The 16540-nt window shown below is 52.2% G+C and overlaps 2 protein-coding genes across 2 annotated transcripts; one reads left to right on the top strand and one right to left on the bottom strand.

Annotated features, from left to right (window-relative positions):
- Nucleotides 1-478: 478 nt before the first annotated feature.
- Nucleotides 479-8906, top strand: VPS37D (VPS37D subunit of ESCRT-I). Its single transcript, XM_051991916.1, has 4 exons — nucleotides 479-636; nucleotides 4899-5070; nucleotides 6309-6391; nucleotides 7513-8906. The coding sequence occupies exons 1-4, from the start codon at nucleotides 496-498 to the stop codon at nucleotides 7918-7920; spliced, it is 804 nt and encodes a 267-aa protein (XP_051847876.1). The 5' UTR covers nucleotides 479-495; the 3' UTR covers nucleotides 7921-8906.
- A 2808-nt stretch (nucleotides 8907-11714) lies between these two features.
- On the bottom strand, nucleotides 11715-16362 carry DNAJC30 (DnaJ heat shock protein family (Hsp40) member C30). The gene has a single exon (XM_051991920.1). The coding sequence runs from the start codon at nucleotides 16360-16362 to the stop codon at nucleotides 15703-15705; it is 660 nt and encodes a 219-aa protein (XP_051847880.1). The 3' UTR covers nucleotides 11715-15702.
- Between the last annotated feature and the right edge of the window lie 178 nt (nucleotides 16363-16540).

Here is a 16540-nt window from a genome sequence, read left to right on the forward strand (position 1 = left end):
GGGCGTGTCCAGAAGCTCAGACCATCCTGGGGCGAAAATCTGCCACTCAGTTCAGGGACTCTCCGAGTGCAGGGTCGGGTCTCAGCTACTAGCCGGAGGTTTCCTCAGGGCCAGGGCAGTGCCTCCCCTAACAGACCAGAACTGGGTCTATCCCAGCTGACCAGACTAAGAGCTCCTTCCTCAGTTTCCCTTTCAGTCTTCAGGCCAGGGATTTGGTTGACGAAGGCAGGAAGTTGTGAAGCGGGATCAGGGTTGGATGCCGCTCGCCTGGCAGAGGCGACGCTTGCCGGGGACCACTGGGCCTCCGCGATTCGGGCCGTGGAGTGGGGGCTTCTAGGCCCCCGGGGTCGGGGCGGCCGGGGCGGCGGCTCCTTTAAGAGCGGCGGCAGCGCCCTCTGGCGGCCAGCCTGGGCTGCGGCCGATCCCGCGGCCGATCCCGGAGCCGGAGCCGAAGCCGGGGCCGGGCCTGGGGGCGGCGGCGGCGGTGGCGGCGGCATGTACCGGGCCCGGGCGGTGCGCGCGGGGCCGGACCCCGGGAGCCCCGGGGGCCGCTTCGGGATCCTCAGCACGGGCCAACTCCGCGACCTGCTGCAGGACGAGCCCAAGCTGGACCGGATTGTGAGGCTCAGCAGGAAGGTAGGTAGGAGCGGTGTAGACGGGGCGGGCCGTGTAGACGCGGCCGGCCCCGCCCCGCCCCGCCCTGCTCCGCCTCTGGGCCCGGGGCGGGGAGGGAGGCGCCCTGGGACCTGCCCCTGCTGGGGGGTCCCCCCGGGGCTTGGGGCTGGGGGGCCGGGACCAGGCCGGAGCTCGGGACTGGGGGAGGGGGCGCCGAGGACGGAGGCGCTGTGTCTGGGGGGACCCCCGGGGGGCGGCGGGCGGTGTGGTCGCGCCTAGTCGGGGCTCCCAGGCCGTGGGGGAGAGGACAGGTGTGCATCCATTCTCCCCGGGCTCGGGGGAGGGGCTGCTGGGCACTCGGCGGGGGGCGGGAGGGGGCCGACCGGGAAGGCCCCAGGAGTCTGTGGGGACCAGACGGGAGGGGCGGGTGGGGGCATTCTGTAGGTGACAGAGGGGGAGGGGCCGGGGGCTCTATACGGCAGCGCACGGAGGGGTGGGCTTGCCCTATAGAGGACAGAGGGGAAGGGGCGTGTGTGTGTGTGTGTGTGTGTGTGTGTGTGTGTGTGTGTTTTCTATAGGGGCCCAAGGAGGAGGCGGTGTGTACATTCACGGGGGACAAAAGGGGAGGGGTGGGTAGGTGGGTGTGCATTCTGAAGGGGACAGGCAGGGAGAATCTGTCTTATAGAGGACAGAAGGGAAGGTGTGTGTTCTATAGGAGGCTGGAGGAGGAGAGGGTCCAATCTGTAAGGAATAAGAGAGGGGTGGGTGTGCATTCTGCAGGGGGCAAAGGGAGGGCGCATCCTTGCAGGACTGGGGGGAAAGTGTATTGAGGGAGCTCCGAGAGGAAGAGGGGTGTGCTTTCTCTGAGGGACCCAAGGCTTATATCTTTCCATGGTTCAGAGAGAATATATAGTCCATAGGGGCCAGAAGGGAAGGTATGTGACCAGAGACAGAAGGATGATGTGTAGAAGGAATAGAAGGCAGGAGGGGAGGGAGGGCTGTGTGCATTTTACAGAGGGTAAAGGGCAGGATTGTTTTGCATCCTAAGGGAGAAGATATAAGTTGTCTATAGAAGTTAGAAGGAGAGGATGGGTGCATTCTGTTGGGATAGAAGGGGAGGCTATATAGCCTATAAAAGACAATGATATGAGAGGATATCTCTTCTGTAGGAGACAGACCTTTAGGGGGAAAGCTGGAGAAATGCATGCATGTTTATTCTAAAGAGGATAGAAGAGGGGTTATATGGTCTGTGGGGAACAGAAGGAATACATACATTACCTCACATGTTTTTTAGGGTAATGTTCAGGGCTGATGTATTCTACAGGGCATAGAGGGGAAGGGGGTGTGCATTTTTATGGACTAAAAGAGAAGGCTATGTATGGGGAATAGAAGGAAAAGGCATAGAATTAAAGCATTATATCCTAATAGGCTACAGAAAGGCATTTGAGAACAGAGGGAGAGGGTATGTATATTACAGGAGAGAAAGCACAGAAGAGATACATTGTATCAAGGCTTGATACTTACTAACAATATAGTCATGGGCCAGTCACTTAAACATTCGATTTCCTCACCTGTAATAATACTTGGGCTCTTGAGAGGGGTATGTATATTACAGGAGAGAAAGTACAAAAGAGATACATTGTATCAAGGCTCGATACTTACTAACAATGTAGTCATGGGCCAGTCATTTAAACTTTCGATTTCTTCACCTGTAACAGGGAAATAATAATACTTGGGCTCCTTGTATCACAGGGTTGCTAGGAGAAAAATCATTGTAAACCTCAGGGAAGCAAGTGTTTGTTATTAGGGGTTGAGAGAAAAGAGGTATATGTGCATTCTAGAAGGGACTTTAGAGTCCAAACCCTTTATTTGACAAATGAGGAAACTGAGGTTAAAGGAAGGTAAGAAGAGATTTGCTCAATATCATGCAGGAAGTGAGATTTGAACCCAGGTCCTCTGACCTTTTTTTTTTATGATATCATGTTGCCCCCTCATATATAGGGACAGCAAAAGGTGGGTGAATGTGGGCCCTGAGTGAATGTACAGATACTTCAGCTCTGAGTGGATGAAATTTTATAGAAGATAGAGAGGAGTGTCCTTCAGCATAAATAAAACCAAGCTGGTATCTTCAACCCTCCTGGTCCAAAAAATCTCTGTGATCAGAGACATCCCCTCCTGCTCTGGGATTGGGAGTCAAAAGATTTCTGTTCAATTCCAGTCTTTTGGGCAAGTGACTTTATCTGTGGCTGGTGCTTCTTCATCTGCAAGATGAAGGAGCTTGACTAGAATTTTTCCTAGGCCCCTTGCAATTGTAATGACAGAAGCAGAGGTGGGGGTCTCTGGGTGTGTAATGTGGTACCCTGTAGTTTCTGCCTAGTGATTTTTATTTTATTTTTGTTACAAGGAAAAGATCACCTCGGGAGCAGAGTTGGGAAAGGGTATATCTGGAAATGACTCCAGTAAGAGTACAGAAGGCACCAATAAAACAAACAAAATCCCCAAACAAACAATTCTGTGGTGCAAGTTTTAATTCAGAGGCCCACTGAACTAGGACTCACTCTCCCTAGCAAACTGTAAAATCTCTCAAAGCTCCTCCATTGTCCCATGGATAAAGGGAAGGACATGTATGTCAGAGGTCCTATGGAAAGTTGGGCATTGCTCCCTCTGACCTTTGACTCCTGCCCAGGCAGTTTCCCAGCATCCAGTTGGACACCCTTTATCAGTTTTCCCTTCCCATGTATTTGCTTTGTTGTTTAGGTTCTCATTGCTTTGGGGTTGAACCTTCCAGATCAGGTATTTTGAAAAGCCTTAGAAAACGCAGTGTCCTGCTTATAGTGCTTAAGGAATCAAACTCTGCTAACCACATGACCTTTTTCTAGTCTTCTATGAGTGGAGAACACTGGGTTCCATCTCTGAGATCTGTCTCAGCTTGACTGCTCCTTGGTGCTGATTGCTGTCCTGCCTGTGACTTAGTGACAAGACTCTAACTGGAGGCAGACTGTGTTGGGAGATGTGCCTGTTGGGGGCTGGGGCTCTAAAGGACCTTCCCCACCGTCTGCCCATCCCCCTCTTAGACATCTGTCAGGGCTGGCACTTCTAGAAAGAGTGTTCCTTTCTCCCAACTAGAGTGGGTGCACATGTAAAACAAGATGAATTCTGGGAGTATGGAATTGGCTAATTTCTGACCTCAGAGGTCATTTAGTTCAGCCCCCTCTCCCCCTTTTTTTTTTAAATAGAGGAGGAAGCTAGGGTCTGGAGAAGTAAAGTGTCTTGTGTGAAGTCCCATAGCAAATGAAAGACACAGCTTAGGTTTATATTGTGCTTTAAGGCTTACAAAGCCCTCTTACAATCATCCTGTGTCACCCACATCTTAACCCTGTGTAATTCTCCCCATTTGGAGGTAATTCCCCCCAAATTTGGGTATAATTTACCCCATTTAGTATACTGTTTCCCACATTTCTCCCCACTTGGGGTACAATTCTCCATTTGGAGGGTACCATTCCCCATATTTTAGGTATAATTCTCCCCCTTTGGAGTACAATTCTCCCATTTTGGGGGTGCAGTTCCCTAAATTTTGGCTGTAATTCTCCCCATTTTGGGGGGGAAAGAGAAGTTGAGAGCAGGGTCACAGAATACATAAATGTGGTGGGATTTGAACCCATCTTCCTGACTCCAAGTTAGGTGCCTTGCCCACTACATTGTATCTTTTTGTTTTGTTTTGTTTTTTGTTTTTGGTTTTTCCCCCCCCCCCCTCACTACATTGTACTTTAAACTGTGTCTTAGACTCCTAGATTTATAATAGAAAGAAACTTCCAAAATACTCCGGCTTCAAACCCAGTGCTCTTTTCCCTGTGCCACATTTGGGGGTCTCTGGTGCTCAGCCTGGTGTCTGGCACAGAGTGAAAGCGAAGAAATGTTTTTTGACTGATTGATTGCATAGTGGCCAAAGCAGTGAGGATGTCATTTGTCCGCTGACACCTGGGAGTACAGGTGCTTGGGTTTGTCCAGGCAAGGAAAGCCTCATCAGGGCAGGGACTGTGGCTTCTCCTCCCTTCTCTGAAGTATGTTGGGATACGGGTCTGGGCATACAGGAGAGGGGTACTTAATAAAAAAAGGGGCTGGATGGGTGGAGGGATAGATGAATGGATAGTTGAACAGATGGCTGGATAGACAGATAAATAAGCAGATGGACGATTATGAATGTATGTATATATGTATGGGCAGATCAATGGCTGGCTGGACAGATGGATGGATGGCTGGACAGACCACTTCTTTCTCTCTAGTTCCAGGGCCTGCAGCTGGAGCGGGAGGCTTGTTTGGCCTCTAACTACACCTTGGCCAAGGAGAACCTGGCCCTTCGGCCTCGGCTGGAGATGGGCAAAGCTGCTTTGGCCATTAAGTACCAAGAGCTCCGGGAGCTGGTGGAGAGCTGTTGGGACAAACAGCAGAGGCTGGGTAAGTGCAAGGAGCCTTCCCAAGCTGCTCTTCTGCAAAGATCCCCACGGTTTGCTCTCAGAAGCATCCCCTCCTGCCTCATTAAAGTTATCGATGGACCTGACCGTGAAGGCGGGAGCTTGGTCTGGTAACACACTGGCCCCCCGTGAGCGAAGGAGGGATTCGCTCAGTGTCATTTTAGAAAGGTTGGAACAAGGCCCTGAGAGGTCGGGCAGAATATGGGGGTGGGTAAAGATAAATATTGAAGGGAGGCAGATGAAGGTGAGTCCAGAGTTTTGAGTCCCAGAGGAAAGGGAAGGGCTTTATGGGGGATCCTGCATTTCCGGTGGGAAGAGGCAAGGTGCCTAGAGATACCTTTTTGGCTTTGGGTTGACCCTGGGCCACTGGCACTCTGCCCCCCTTCATTCTGGCCTGAGGCCGAGTAGGTGATCAGGAGGATGAGGGAGGGCAACCCCTAAAGGGAAGGGCTTTGGGAATGAAGTCACTCAGATTCTCAGCCCTGGCTCTTCGACACCCTCAAAATCCCCAAGTCATGCCACAGAACAACAGCCCTCCCCTTATTCTTTACTTTACAAGAAATGGGGTGGTACTGTATGGGCCTTGTAAGCAGGAAAAACTGCATCCAAGTCTTAACTCTGACCTATCCTGGCTCCATGATTCTCCCTTGGTAAGTTACCTCACCTTTCGGTGTCCCTGGGAAGTTCTCTGAGGTGCAAAAAAAGTTGCTACCTGCACTGGTGAAGGGAGTTTCTTTTTCTGGGGGATCTTATACCAGTCAAATCATACTCCCAGTCCCCATCCTTATCCCTAACTTAGGGACTAGGTGTTTGCCTTCTGATACTTATTAGAAGGGTTTGCAAAGGCAAAGAAACACTAAATAATAACTAACATTTATATATCATTTACTATGTGCTAGGCAGCGTGCTAAACAATCATTGTCTCATCTGATTTTTACAACTCAGGAAGATAGGTGTCATTATTATCCCCATTTTACAGATGAGGAAACTGAGGCAAACTGAGGTGAAAGGATTTGCCCAGTGTCACATAGCTAGTAAGTGTCTGAGGATTTAAATTTGGATCACTTCAATCCCAGAGGTCAGTGTACTTTGAGCCACCCTGGTTTCCCACTAGGAAGGGTGAAGTGACTCCAGGAAGATAAATTCCTGGGCTTAGGGGGCCTTGGTTCCATCCAGGAGAAGGAAGTGAGGCTAGTTTTATTTTGTTCCTGTGGTCCCCAGAGGTGAATGTGCAACGCTGGAACCCCCAGTGTGCCCTGAACGGGCTCCGGGCAGAACTGGAGGAAGCCGAGCAGGAGGCTGAGGTGAGGATGGAGAGGGATTGCTTTTCTTTTTCTTGTGATTATTATAAAATTTCTCTTCTTTTTACTACTGTTTTTCATTTTCACATCACATCCATTTCCAAATTATCTCCCCTTTCCTTCCCTGTTAGCCAATCCAGTCCTTGTACTGAAGATTAAAACATGAGGAGGGGAAAGAAGTTTATCAAAATTAAAACAAATGGTGATGTTTGACAGTGAAGGTTGTATTCCATCCCCATAGTCCACTCCTACAAGGAAGGAGGGAGATATATTTTTTTAAACACTTTTTCAGGCAAAACTTGCTCCTTATAATTACACAATTTTTCTGGACTTTTGGCTTAGGTCGTTACAGTCATTGTATTATAGCTATAATATTCTTTTATTGATTCTATTTACTTCACTCTGAATCCCTTTTGAAAAATCTTCCCATGCTTCTCTGAGATACTTTATTTCTTAGGTGCCGCTCTTGCTTTTGTTCATGCGCCATAATTTGTTTAGCCTTTTAGGGGGCTGTTTTGATGGGACTTAGGGGAGAGGAGAAGGGGAGGGAGACTTTGCTTGACTGCTCCAGTTATTCTAGAGCTCTCTCCCTGTCCCCGCAGATATGACTGCTCATTCTGCCAACAACCTGGCTGTTGGGGCGGCTCTGTTCTCCACTGCCATCTCTGGGTCTCTTCCCTTCCTCTTCTTTTTATCCAAATGCTTCCAAGCCCTTCTCATAGCTTTCCTCCTCCGAGGAGCCTTCCTTGACCACCGCAGATCTCTCTCCAATCTGTTAGTGGCTACATTTACAGGGGGCCCCTTTGAGCTAATCTTTAGCTGTTTATGCCCTAACTCCTCATGGGATCCCAAAGACCCCCTTGTCCAAGCTGCAGAGGCCCCTCAGTGGGGGACAGTGGCAGAAGCTAGGGTTGGTACCCTGGTATTGTGACTGCCTTCCAGCCCCGTGCTCTCCCTCCCAGGTAGCCAGGCTCTTCTGAGTGTTGAGGGGACACAGTGGTGGAGGGTACGAGATGGGCCCTGCGTTGAGGGGCTGAGGTCCCCAATCTCGATTTTTGTCTCTTGATTCTTCATCCTCCTTCCTCTCTCCCACAAAGCTCTTCTCTTGTTCCCTTGTGCCCCAGGAGCAGATGGAACAGCTGCTACTCGGAGAGCAGAGTCTAGAGGCCTTCCTGCCGGCCTTCCAGAGGGGCCGGGCCCTGGCCCATCTTCGCCGGACCCAGGCTGAGAAGCTTCAGGAACTGCTGCTGAAGCAGGGGCGGCCCCAGCCCCCCACCCCTCCCCCTCCCCCCTCGCCCCCTCCTGCCGCAGCACCCACCAAACTCTTCCAGCTGCGCTATGCCTTGGCCCCTGCCACAGCAGCTCTGCTGCCCTCAGGGGTTGCCCGGGGCCTGCCCGCAGCCCCCCGAAACCTCCCGCCTCTGGACTCCCGCCCTGTCCTCCCGCCAGGCCAGGGTTCCCCCCTGCGCCTGCTCGGCCAGGCCTCCTTGCTGAGCCCCCGGCCCCCGCAGTCCGAACCCCCCCATCGGTAGGGCTTAGGATGTGGCCCCCGCTAGGAGGGCCCCCAGACAGACTTGACACCAGGCTCCTACCACCACCATCCTTGAGGAGTGAGGTGTTGGAGGGGCAGGCTCCCCTTCCCCCAGGACTCCAGCAAGGTCCCTGCCCCTGGAGGCAGAGCCCAGGAAAAGGGGCTCCAGGAAGATGAGACAGTGGGTAGAACTGGGGGGGGCAGGGGATTTGGCCCCCCAGCTTTGAGGGAACTGCTATTTCTCTCTCCCTGGCTGGGGTGGGGGGAGGGTTTCCGGGCTGGCCAGAGCTTGCTTTTTCCTATGCCCCAAGAAGGGAGCATTCCCACATCTAGGCTTGCAGGGTGGGGGTGGGGGCATTTTCCATGATCCACCAGTAACCTGGGAAGGGGCCTCTCGCCGGGCATGACGCCAAGGCAGCTGGAGATGTCCTCAGATTTCTACCTGGTCTCTTCCTCTCCTCCAACCCCTGGTTCCATTCTTGTGGCTACCGGGAGGGCCTTCACCCAGGATGGCCAGGTAGCCCTTGGGACCACACACCGTCCCCCTCCCCCCATCAACCCATCCATACGCTCCAAGCCCTGGGCACCCCCGGCATGAAGGGGTGAGGGCACTGTGGCATCGGGGGGGAGGGGGCGCTTCTGTCCAGCAACAAGAGCGGGCGAACCAGAATGCCCGGCAACGAGAACACTCTGTCCTTTTCTGTCTTGTCTCTTTAGAATGGGACCTCCCAGAGGGCAGGGTCCTTGTCTTTGTGTGTTCTGTCTAGTGCCCTGCCCACCAGGCCCCTCAATAAATGTGATGGTGAAGATGATGATGAGACCGGCCTACTGAACACTGCATGCTCAGCTCATTCCCACCTTCTCTGCTTGCACTGTCCTTCCCCTTCCTCTGTGCCTCGCCAACTCCCGCCCGCCCGCCCGCCCGCCCTCCAGAGTCCTACCTCTGCCATGAAGCCCACCAGGCAATAAAGTCTTTTTTTGTGTGCACTGCTTGCCCAGTTGGAAACACAACAGAGAGGGGGTGTGTGCCAGCCGGCCCCGGGGCCCCTCGGACCTCATCGCCTTGTTCCCTGGGGGCCGCTGCCCCTCCATCTGTTCCAGGCCGGATCTCTGGCCACTCGGACTATCCTCTGCTGGGAGTGTGGAGGTCGGCCCGCAGACGGGGCCTTTCCCCCATGGGGAGACATGGCATAGAATCTGAAGCTTTAGAGCAGGAAGAGGTCCAAGAGACCATTTAGTCCAATCCCTTTAATTTACAGATGAGGAAACTGAGGCTGACAGAAGTGAGGGGGCTTTCCAGGGTCACACAGGTGTAAGGGACAGAGCTGGGGCTTGAATTCCCAATCCAGGATCACTCTCTTCACGGGATACCTTACTGGTATGGCCCTTCCTCCAATCAGCATCAAAGCCTGAGGCAGGCGGGGAGACCCCGCCTGGAGACCCAGCCTGGAGACCTGGTCCAGACCTCAGGCTAGCCCATACAACTGAATATGAGGATCGCTTCCCCCCCTTTTTTTGAGACAGGGTCTTCTAGGCAGGGTCCAGCTCTCCTCAGCACCCGACCTTTGACCCGAGCCTTCCTCAGACCATCTTAGACCCCATTCCCAAGGGCCAAACTTGGAGTAGGTCCCCAAATCAACATAGCTCCTTACAGCTCGGAACCTCGCTTCCCCAGCAATAGGGAGCATGAGCATGACCACATGCCCAACTGGGAGCATTAGAAACATTTTTGGATTACTTTATTTTGACGAAATTGGCTTCTTTCTAATGCTCTGGATTTTATGCATTTCTGAGAAGGGGTAGGGCACTTCACCAGGCAGACAAGGGGGCCGATGGCACAAAAGAGTTAATAACCCTTATTTTGCAAAGAAGTGAATTGCTTGAGGTCCTCGGGCACAAAGGGGCTAGAGCTGGGGTTTGAACCCAGGTCTTCTGACCCCTAAGCCCAGCGATCTAACCCCATTGGGGTTAAGAGACCGGGGCTGGGTTATTCTCCAGGAAGCCAAGTATCCTCCAGGACTTGGGGCATGAGCCTGGAGGCAGGTAATTGAGCCTACAGGGTCCTGAGTCAGCCTCCTTTCCCCCAGGACCTGGGAGGACCATCTGGTGGGCTGGAACAGGTTGGGGGAGGAGGCGGGATGTTCTCACCACAGGGATGGGCCCTTGGGAGGGGCCGATGGGCCTGCTAGGGAGAAGTGTTGCCATGGCAACTGGAAGGCCCTTGAAAAGCTTCATCATAGAAGGGCTCTGTGTGTGTGTGTGTGTGTGTGTGTGTGTGTGTGTGTGTGTGTGTATGGTGGGGGGCACTCTGTAGATCCCTCAGTGATCCCATTGTACTAAAGGGACTCTGCAGTTTCCTCGGGAGATGGTGGTGGCGGGAGGGGCGGGGCTTACCACCCAGTAGGCTTGCCTCCAGGGAAGAAGGGAGAGAACATTAGAGTTGGCTGGTTAATGAGAAACTTCATTAACCGAAGGCTTCAGGATGTGGCCCTGACTGGGCAGCAGAGGGGGAGGGGTAGCAGGTGACTGGCAGGCAGGAGGCAAGCTGGGCTAGGAAAATGGCTCTAGAGCTGGGAACAAAGGGAATGCTGGGGATGTGCTAGCCAGCAGACACCACACACACACACACACACACACACACACACACACACACACACACACACGCAGGTACCCATGCATAATGAGGCATAATAAGGAAGTGTTTGGTTATTGCAGACCGAACCACTTCCACTGGAACAAACCATTTCAGAAGGGGCTCGCTAGCACTTGCAGGATTAGGAGGTGGCCCACCCCAGCTAATTCTGATTTCTCATAAAGAATCACATGGTGGAGCCATCAACCTGCTTCGGCTCCTGCTGCAGACCCGGTTAGAGATCTGACCTTGTTCCATGAGGCTCCCTGGACCCCTTACAGATTTTAAGAAAACTCTTTCCAAACCCAAAGGTGCCAGTTATTTTCTAGGACTCTGCTTTACCTGAGTTCTAACCAATGGATTTCTTTAATAAGCATTTTCCTCCCCAGGACTATTCCTTTAAAATAATACTAACATCAGCCTTTTGGGAGTCCCTTTCTTGCATAAAACGAGGTGTGCTAATGGCACTGAAAAAGAAAGATCACAAGTAGGTTCCCAGCTTCTACAAGAGGCTAAATTTTAACTATTCCACAGCCTTGAAATGGGAGTCCTGTCTGAGTAGAGCTGGGAAGGGGATGTGGCTCCCCTCCCAGTTGGTGATGGAAAAGATAGCAGGGCAGCTTCAACTAAGTGACTTGGAGAGACTGGAGCTATTCAGGGTCCTGGCCAAGGACCCTTCCCAGAAAGCATTAGAGGATGCCGTCCTTAGGTGATCTGTGACATTAAGCATTAGTTCAGATATTGGGGTTGGCACACTTGCACACAGGCAGGGCAGGGCAAAAAAAGAGGCATTGTGACTGAGTCAGGATGGCAATGAATGCCCCATATTCAGCCAGGATGTGGCTGCTTGGTCTGGCTAGGCCAGACGGGAAGTTTCTGGACATCTTCCACTTTTCTGGACTCCAGAAGGAATTTTGGAGCTCCTGAATATTGTCATTCTCCGAGATCAGAAGGAATTTCCTGGGCCAAACCTTGGTTAGACCTCTCGTGGTTAGGGGTGAGGCAGCTTGGGAAGCTGCTTTTTTTTTTTTTTTTTTTTCAGGTCTAGGTTCTACCCTACTCAGTGGTACCCACTCAAAGAGGGTGAAGAGGATGGGGGGGAACAAGAATGAGTATGCTGGCCCTCCCCACCAAAACCAATCAATTCAGCTGTACGCTTCTACTCAGTTAATAGATATTTATTATGTGTCTAAGTATCAGGAACTATGCAAGACACCATGGCTACAAATACAGAAATAAGGCTATCTCCATAAGAAATATATATATCATGGGAAATAGACAGGAAGAACAGAACCTATCTTTCCGGGCTTTAAGCTCCATCACCCAACCCTTCTTTCTCCAATCTTTTCATATTAGTTTATCAGCACTTTCAATGACAGGTCACATTTATATAACACTTTATGGTTTAGAATTTTATTTCATTGCCACTTTAAGAAGTATCGTTGGCAATATTATCCCCATTGGATGAGGTTGGCTGAGCTGTCCAAGGCAGCTGGGACCCAACCTGGGGCTTATGCCCCTTGTCAGTAGGTGACTGAAGACCCCGGCATCTTCTGGCCGACACGAATGACTCTCTCTGAACTTGGTGTTCAAGCTATACTTGAAGCCTTTCTCACTTGGGAGGCAGAAGTCACCGGCTGTTTATGGTCGTCTCCTCCATGCCAAGCTGAGATACTGAGGAGAGCATTGGGAGAGAAGAGTACAGTGTCTGGAACACATTGAACTGAATTGAAATGTATTATTGGTCAGTGACATGGAAAGAAGAGCAAGGAGCTGAAATCTGATCTGCGGTAGGAAGGATGTTAGAGGGATGAACCATCAATCTTTAAAACTACAGGAAAGAATGTGGGGAATGAGCTCAGACTGGCTAGTCCTGAGGGCACAAAGTGGGAGGATTCAGCCAAAGATACCTAGTGAATCAGAGCGGAGCTTCCAAAGGAAATGGGAATCGGGCTTCCTTCTGACTCAGCCAGCTCCAAATACTCTGATCCTAATCAGGGGATGAGGTGGGAGGCAGGCTCCCCCAGAACACATACTCTCCTTGGGTGCTTGCCACCATGCTCCCCACTGCCCCCACCCATCCTTCCTTCTCTGCTCACGCCTCTTCCATGCACCACCACAATGGCCTCCCAAAGGGTCTCTGTGGACTCAGTCTCTCTCCCCACTCCGCTTGCCATCTGAACAGCTGCCAAAGTGACATCCCTAATTAGTGCACATCTGTCACTTCTTCACTCAAGAAACCTCAGTGTCTTCCCATTGCTTCTGGTATAAAATACAGACTCCTCGTTGGCATCTATGACCAGGTCTGGCACATCTGGCTCCCTCACACACTACCGCCAGCCAAATGAATCAACTGCCTGGTCTCACAACATTCTGCCTCCCACCTTGGCACTTTTACCCGGTGACGCCCCATCCCATGCTCCAAGCCAGGGCCCTTCGCTGATCTGTGCAAACATCACTTCCCTTGAGGTGCTCCCCAGTTGTCTCATCCCTCCCATCACTGCATTTCTTTTGCTTCCAGTCTGCACTGGCTTCCCTACATATGTATTATACGCGAGAGAATGGAAACTCTGAGGTCAGAGTACATCTACCACTTTTAGCCTTCATGGAACTATTGAATGACTGCAATTTTAACTAGGATGACAACACAAAGATTGCTGCTTCCCTCTTCCAAAATCTGTGTTCTGATTATGCAGCAGCCCAGGACCCTGTGAGGGAATGCACTTTTAGCTTCTGGCCTTCTTCCCAAGCCAATTGTTTCCTCCTATTGGGTAGAATTTGAGGCTAAAAGGGGCAGGGAGACACCCTGCTCTTCTTGGGAATGTTCAGTCTGCCGAGGCTGCTCTTAGGATCCTAGGGACAGGAAGGGCCCAGGCAACATCACTTAGAAACAGCGCCTGGATGGTGGCTTTGGGAAACGAGTCCATGGCTACAGCACTTTGGCAAAGGCCTCTGGGCTTCACAGAACAGAAAAGCAGAGAAGTGCTGTGCTCCCATTCTTAGGGGCACTCCTCTCTCACTCCATCAGTCCCAGGGAGTATTGGGAAGAACACCAGGAAATCTTTGGCTCACAAACTGTGATTCTGACACGTGTTGCTTGGGTGACTTCCTTTAGCCAGTCCAGCCCTTTACCTTCTGACTCTTATTTCTTTAGCTGTAAAATAAGGCAACTGTACTTCTGCTGCTCACTCCAGCGGGTTGTAGTGAAAGTGCTTCATAAACCTTAAGGTGAACGTTCTATGAACACCAGCTGCTGCTGTTACAAGTGACAATGAGCATTTAACAGAAGAAGCTGTTGATGTCACACCACACTCTTGATTTTAGGGTGGGAATCCAGTTTGAGAGAGCCAAGGTAAATGAGGGAGGGCAGCACCAAGGGATAGGGAAAACAGACTAGGTCAAGATGGACCTTATTTTTTCAAGTGTAGAGATTAGAGGAATGATCCTATCCTGGAGAAATGTTTAAAGCATTAAGATAATCCTTCTGGACTCAGAAATGCCTTCTAGAGGTGCCAGATATTCAAGTCCCACCTTGTCTCTGTCAGCTGAGTGACCCTGGCTGCCGAAGCTGATTCTAATGCCAGTTTTAACCTTCGCCATTCCAAATCTCAAGCTGTTTTAAGTGACTGTCATGTTCTCCCCAATCTCTACCACTCCACAGGACTGGAAAAGATGATGCTTATTTGCCTGGTCCTTGGGCTGGGGGACAGGCACATGACATAGGAAGGACTCATTCAAAGACACCCAGGAAAGGTAAGGCCAAAAACGAAGCAGTCTTGTCTGAGACACCTGGGATATTTAAAGGGACAGAGAAGTCTGACACACGAGAAAGGGCCCAAGGACACAGATTTGAACAGGGAATTGAAATACAACTACAAGGGAGCTAATCTCCTGACCAGGCAAACAGCTGTTTTGGATGAAGCCCTGCTGATTTTGGACCGACTCCATCTTTTCAGTGACAGATACTCCTTAACTCTTAACAGATACTGCCTTAACTCAGCTGCATTTGAGATCTGTCTCTCCCCCAAACCAGGCTGGAACAGGCTGGCTTAAGTAAGATCAGCAAAGGCCTCCATTTCCTTTTCCTAGGGGACAAAGAAGACTTCCTTCTGAATACTTCTTCCTTCTATCACACTTATCAATTTCAGGAGAGGTGGTCCTGGACCTCCAGCTTTTGGTGATTTTGCAGGGCTTCAATCACATGGTTAAGCAGATGGTTTCTAAATCTTTCTCTTGACCTTTCTCCCAAGTTCCAAACCCATCACTTAAGCTACCCTCATCCCCCACTGAATGCCCAAACTCAGTTAAGTCTAAAACAGAGCTGCCTACTCATCATTCCCCTTAAACTTGCTTCTTTTGACTCCACAATTTGTCAGGGGCATAAACGCCATTCAGTCCTCCCTGTTGATAAACTTGGTTTATCTGAGTTTCTTTTCCTTCTCCAGCACCATTACTGAACAGACGGCACTCACCTGCTTGGGCTGATGCAGTAATTTCCCTACCTTTTCAGTGTCCCACTTAAACCCAAACACCACATCTCACAATGTCTGAGGTACCTTTGCAGGGAACTGTGGAGCCTGACATTTGAGCCACCATTTACAGAAGAGGTGCTTTGGGTGTTTAATACCTGGCTCATCCTTTGCCCGTCCCATCCCCCTGTTCCCCATCCCTTCTGCATTTTAGTGGGACCCGAATTTTGTGCCATTTCTCCAGCCGTGGGCACTGCCTGCACAGCATCAAACCTGCATAGTCAACTAGTGAGCAGTACAGTCGGTGCTCGAGAATACTTTTTTATTGTGTAAAGTGGCTAGGAGAGAAAGCACCCACGGCTTCCTTGGCACCATCCGCTCCAATAAAATCTCAGAAACACAAAGGGCCCCAGAGGGTCTTCCGATTCAGCCACTGCTTCCGTGCAGGCGCTGGGCAAAGACATCTACAACTGGTGCGAGGCCACACAGACCCAGGGATGGCAGCAGAGGCCGCTGCCATTTCTTATGGTGACGGACCGGCCGGAGGCTGCAGCCAGTGACTGATAACAAAGACAGAAGCTCGAGGATGCATTGAGACATGGTTCATTTGGCTTTGGGGACCCCGCCCCCCACGTCCTGCTCCAGGCCGCAGGGCTGGACTGAAGCCCCGGGTCACGTCCAGCTACTTGAGGTGCGACAAGCCCACGAAGCCCAGCAGCACTATCAGGCCTAGGAGCATGCTCTCATCCCAGCGCAGGCCCGAGCGTTCGCGCAGTTCGCGGGCTTTACGCATGGCCTCGCGCCGCGCCCGCAGCCGCTGCTCGCGCTCCAGCTGCTCCCCGTAGTGCGCACGGTAGAAGGCGTCGAAATCAAACATGTGCTGGCCGCCGGGGGCGGGCCGTGCGCGCTGGGGGCCGTAGGCGGAGTGCACAGACGCGGGACGCTGGGCCCGAGGCGATGGGGGCGCGTGCGTGACGACTTGCGCGTGCTCGGCGCCCAGCAGGCCGCGGTCGTACTGGCGACGCAGCGCGATGCTGCTCAGCACCATGTAGGCCTGGCCGATGCGCGTGAAACGCTCCGCCGCCTCCGCGCTGCCCGAGTTGCGGTCAGGGTGATAGAGGAAGCTCTGCCGGTAGTAGGCTGCCTTGATCTGCGCCTGCGTAGCCGTGACCGGGACGTCCAGCAGGTCGTACAACGCCGTGCGAGAGTACCGGGAGGAGCCAGCGCTTACTTGTTCCTTCCCGGTCCATGAGCCGCCTCTACCAGCGGAGCTGGCCCGGACCGCCTTCCGCCCAGCGGGCCACCACAGCGAGGGACACCGCCGGCCCACTAGGGCCGCCATCTTGCGCGGGGCGGGGTGGAGGCGGAAGGGTCGGCCAATCAGACGGGGCGGGTTACCTGACGAGCTCTTCTAAGGGCCAATCGCGTAGAGGAGGAAGACGGTTCAGGAAGGGGCGGTGCTAGGAGGGCTCCAGTGCGCTTGCGCTTGCGTGGAGAGATGACGCAATTCATGGCCCCAA

The sequence above is a fragment of the Antechinus flavipes genome, chromosome 4 (genome assembly GCF_016432865.1).
Source record: "Antechinus flavipes isolate AdamAnt ecotype Samford, QLD, Australia chromosome 4, AdamAnt_v2, whole genome shotgun sequence".
Lineage (NCBI taxonomy): Eukaryota > Metazoa > Chordata > Mammalia > Dasyuromorphia > Dasyuridae > Antechinus > Antechinus flavipes.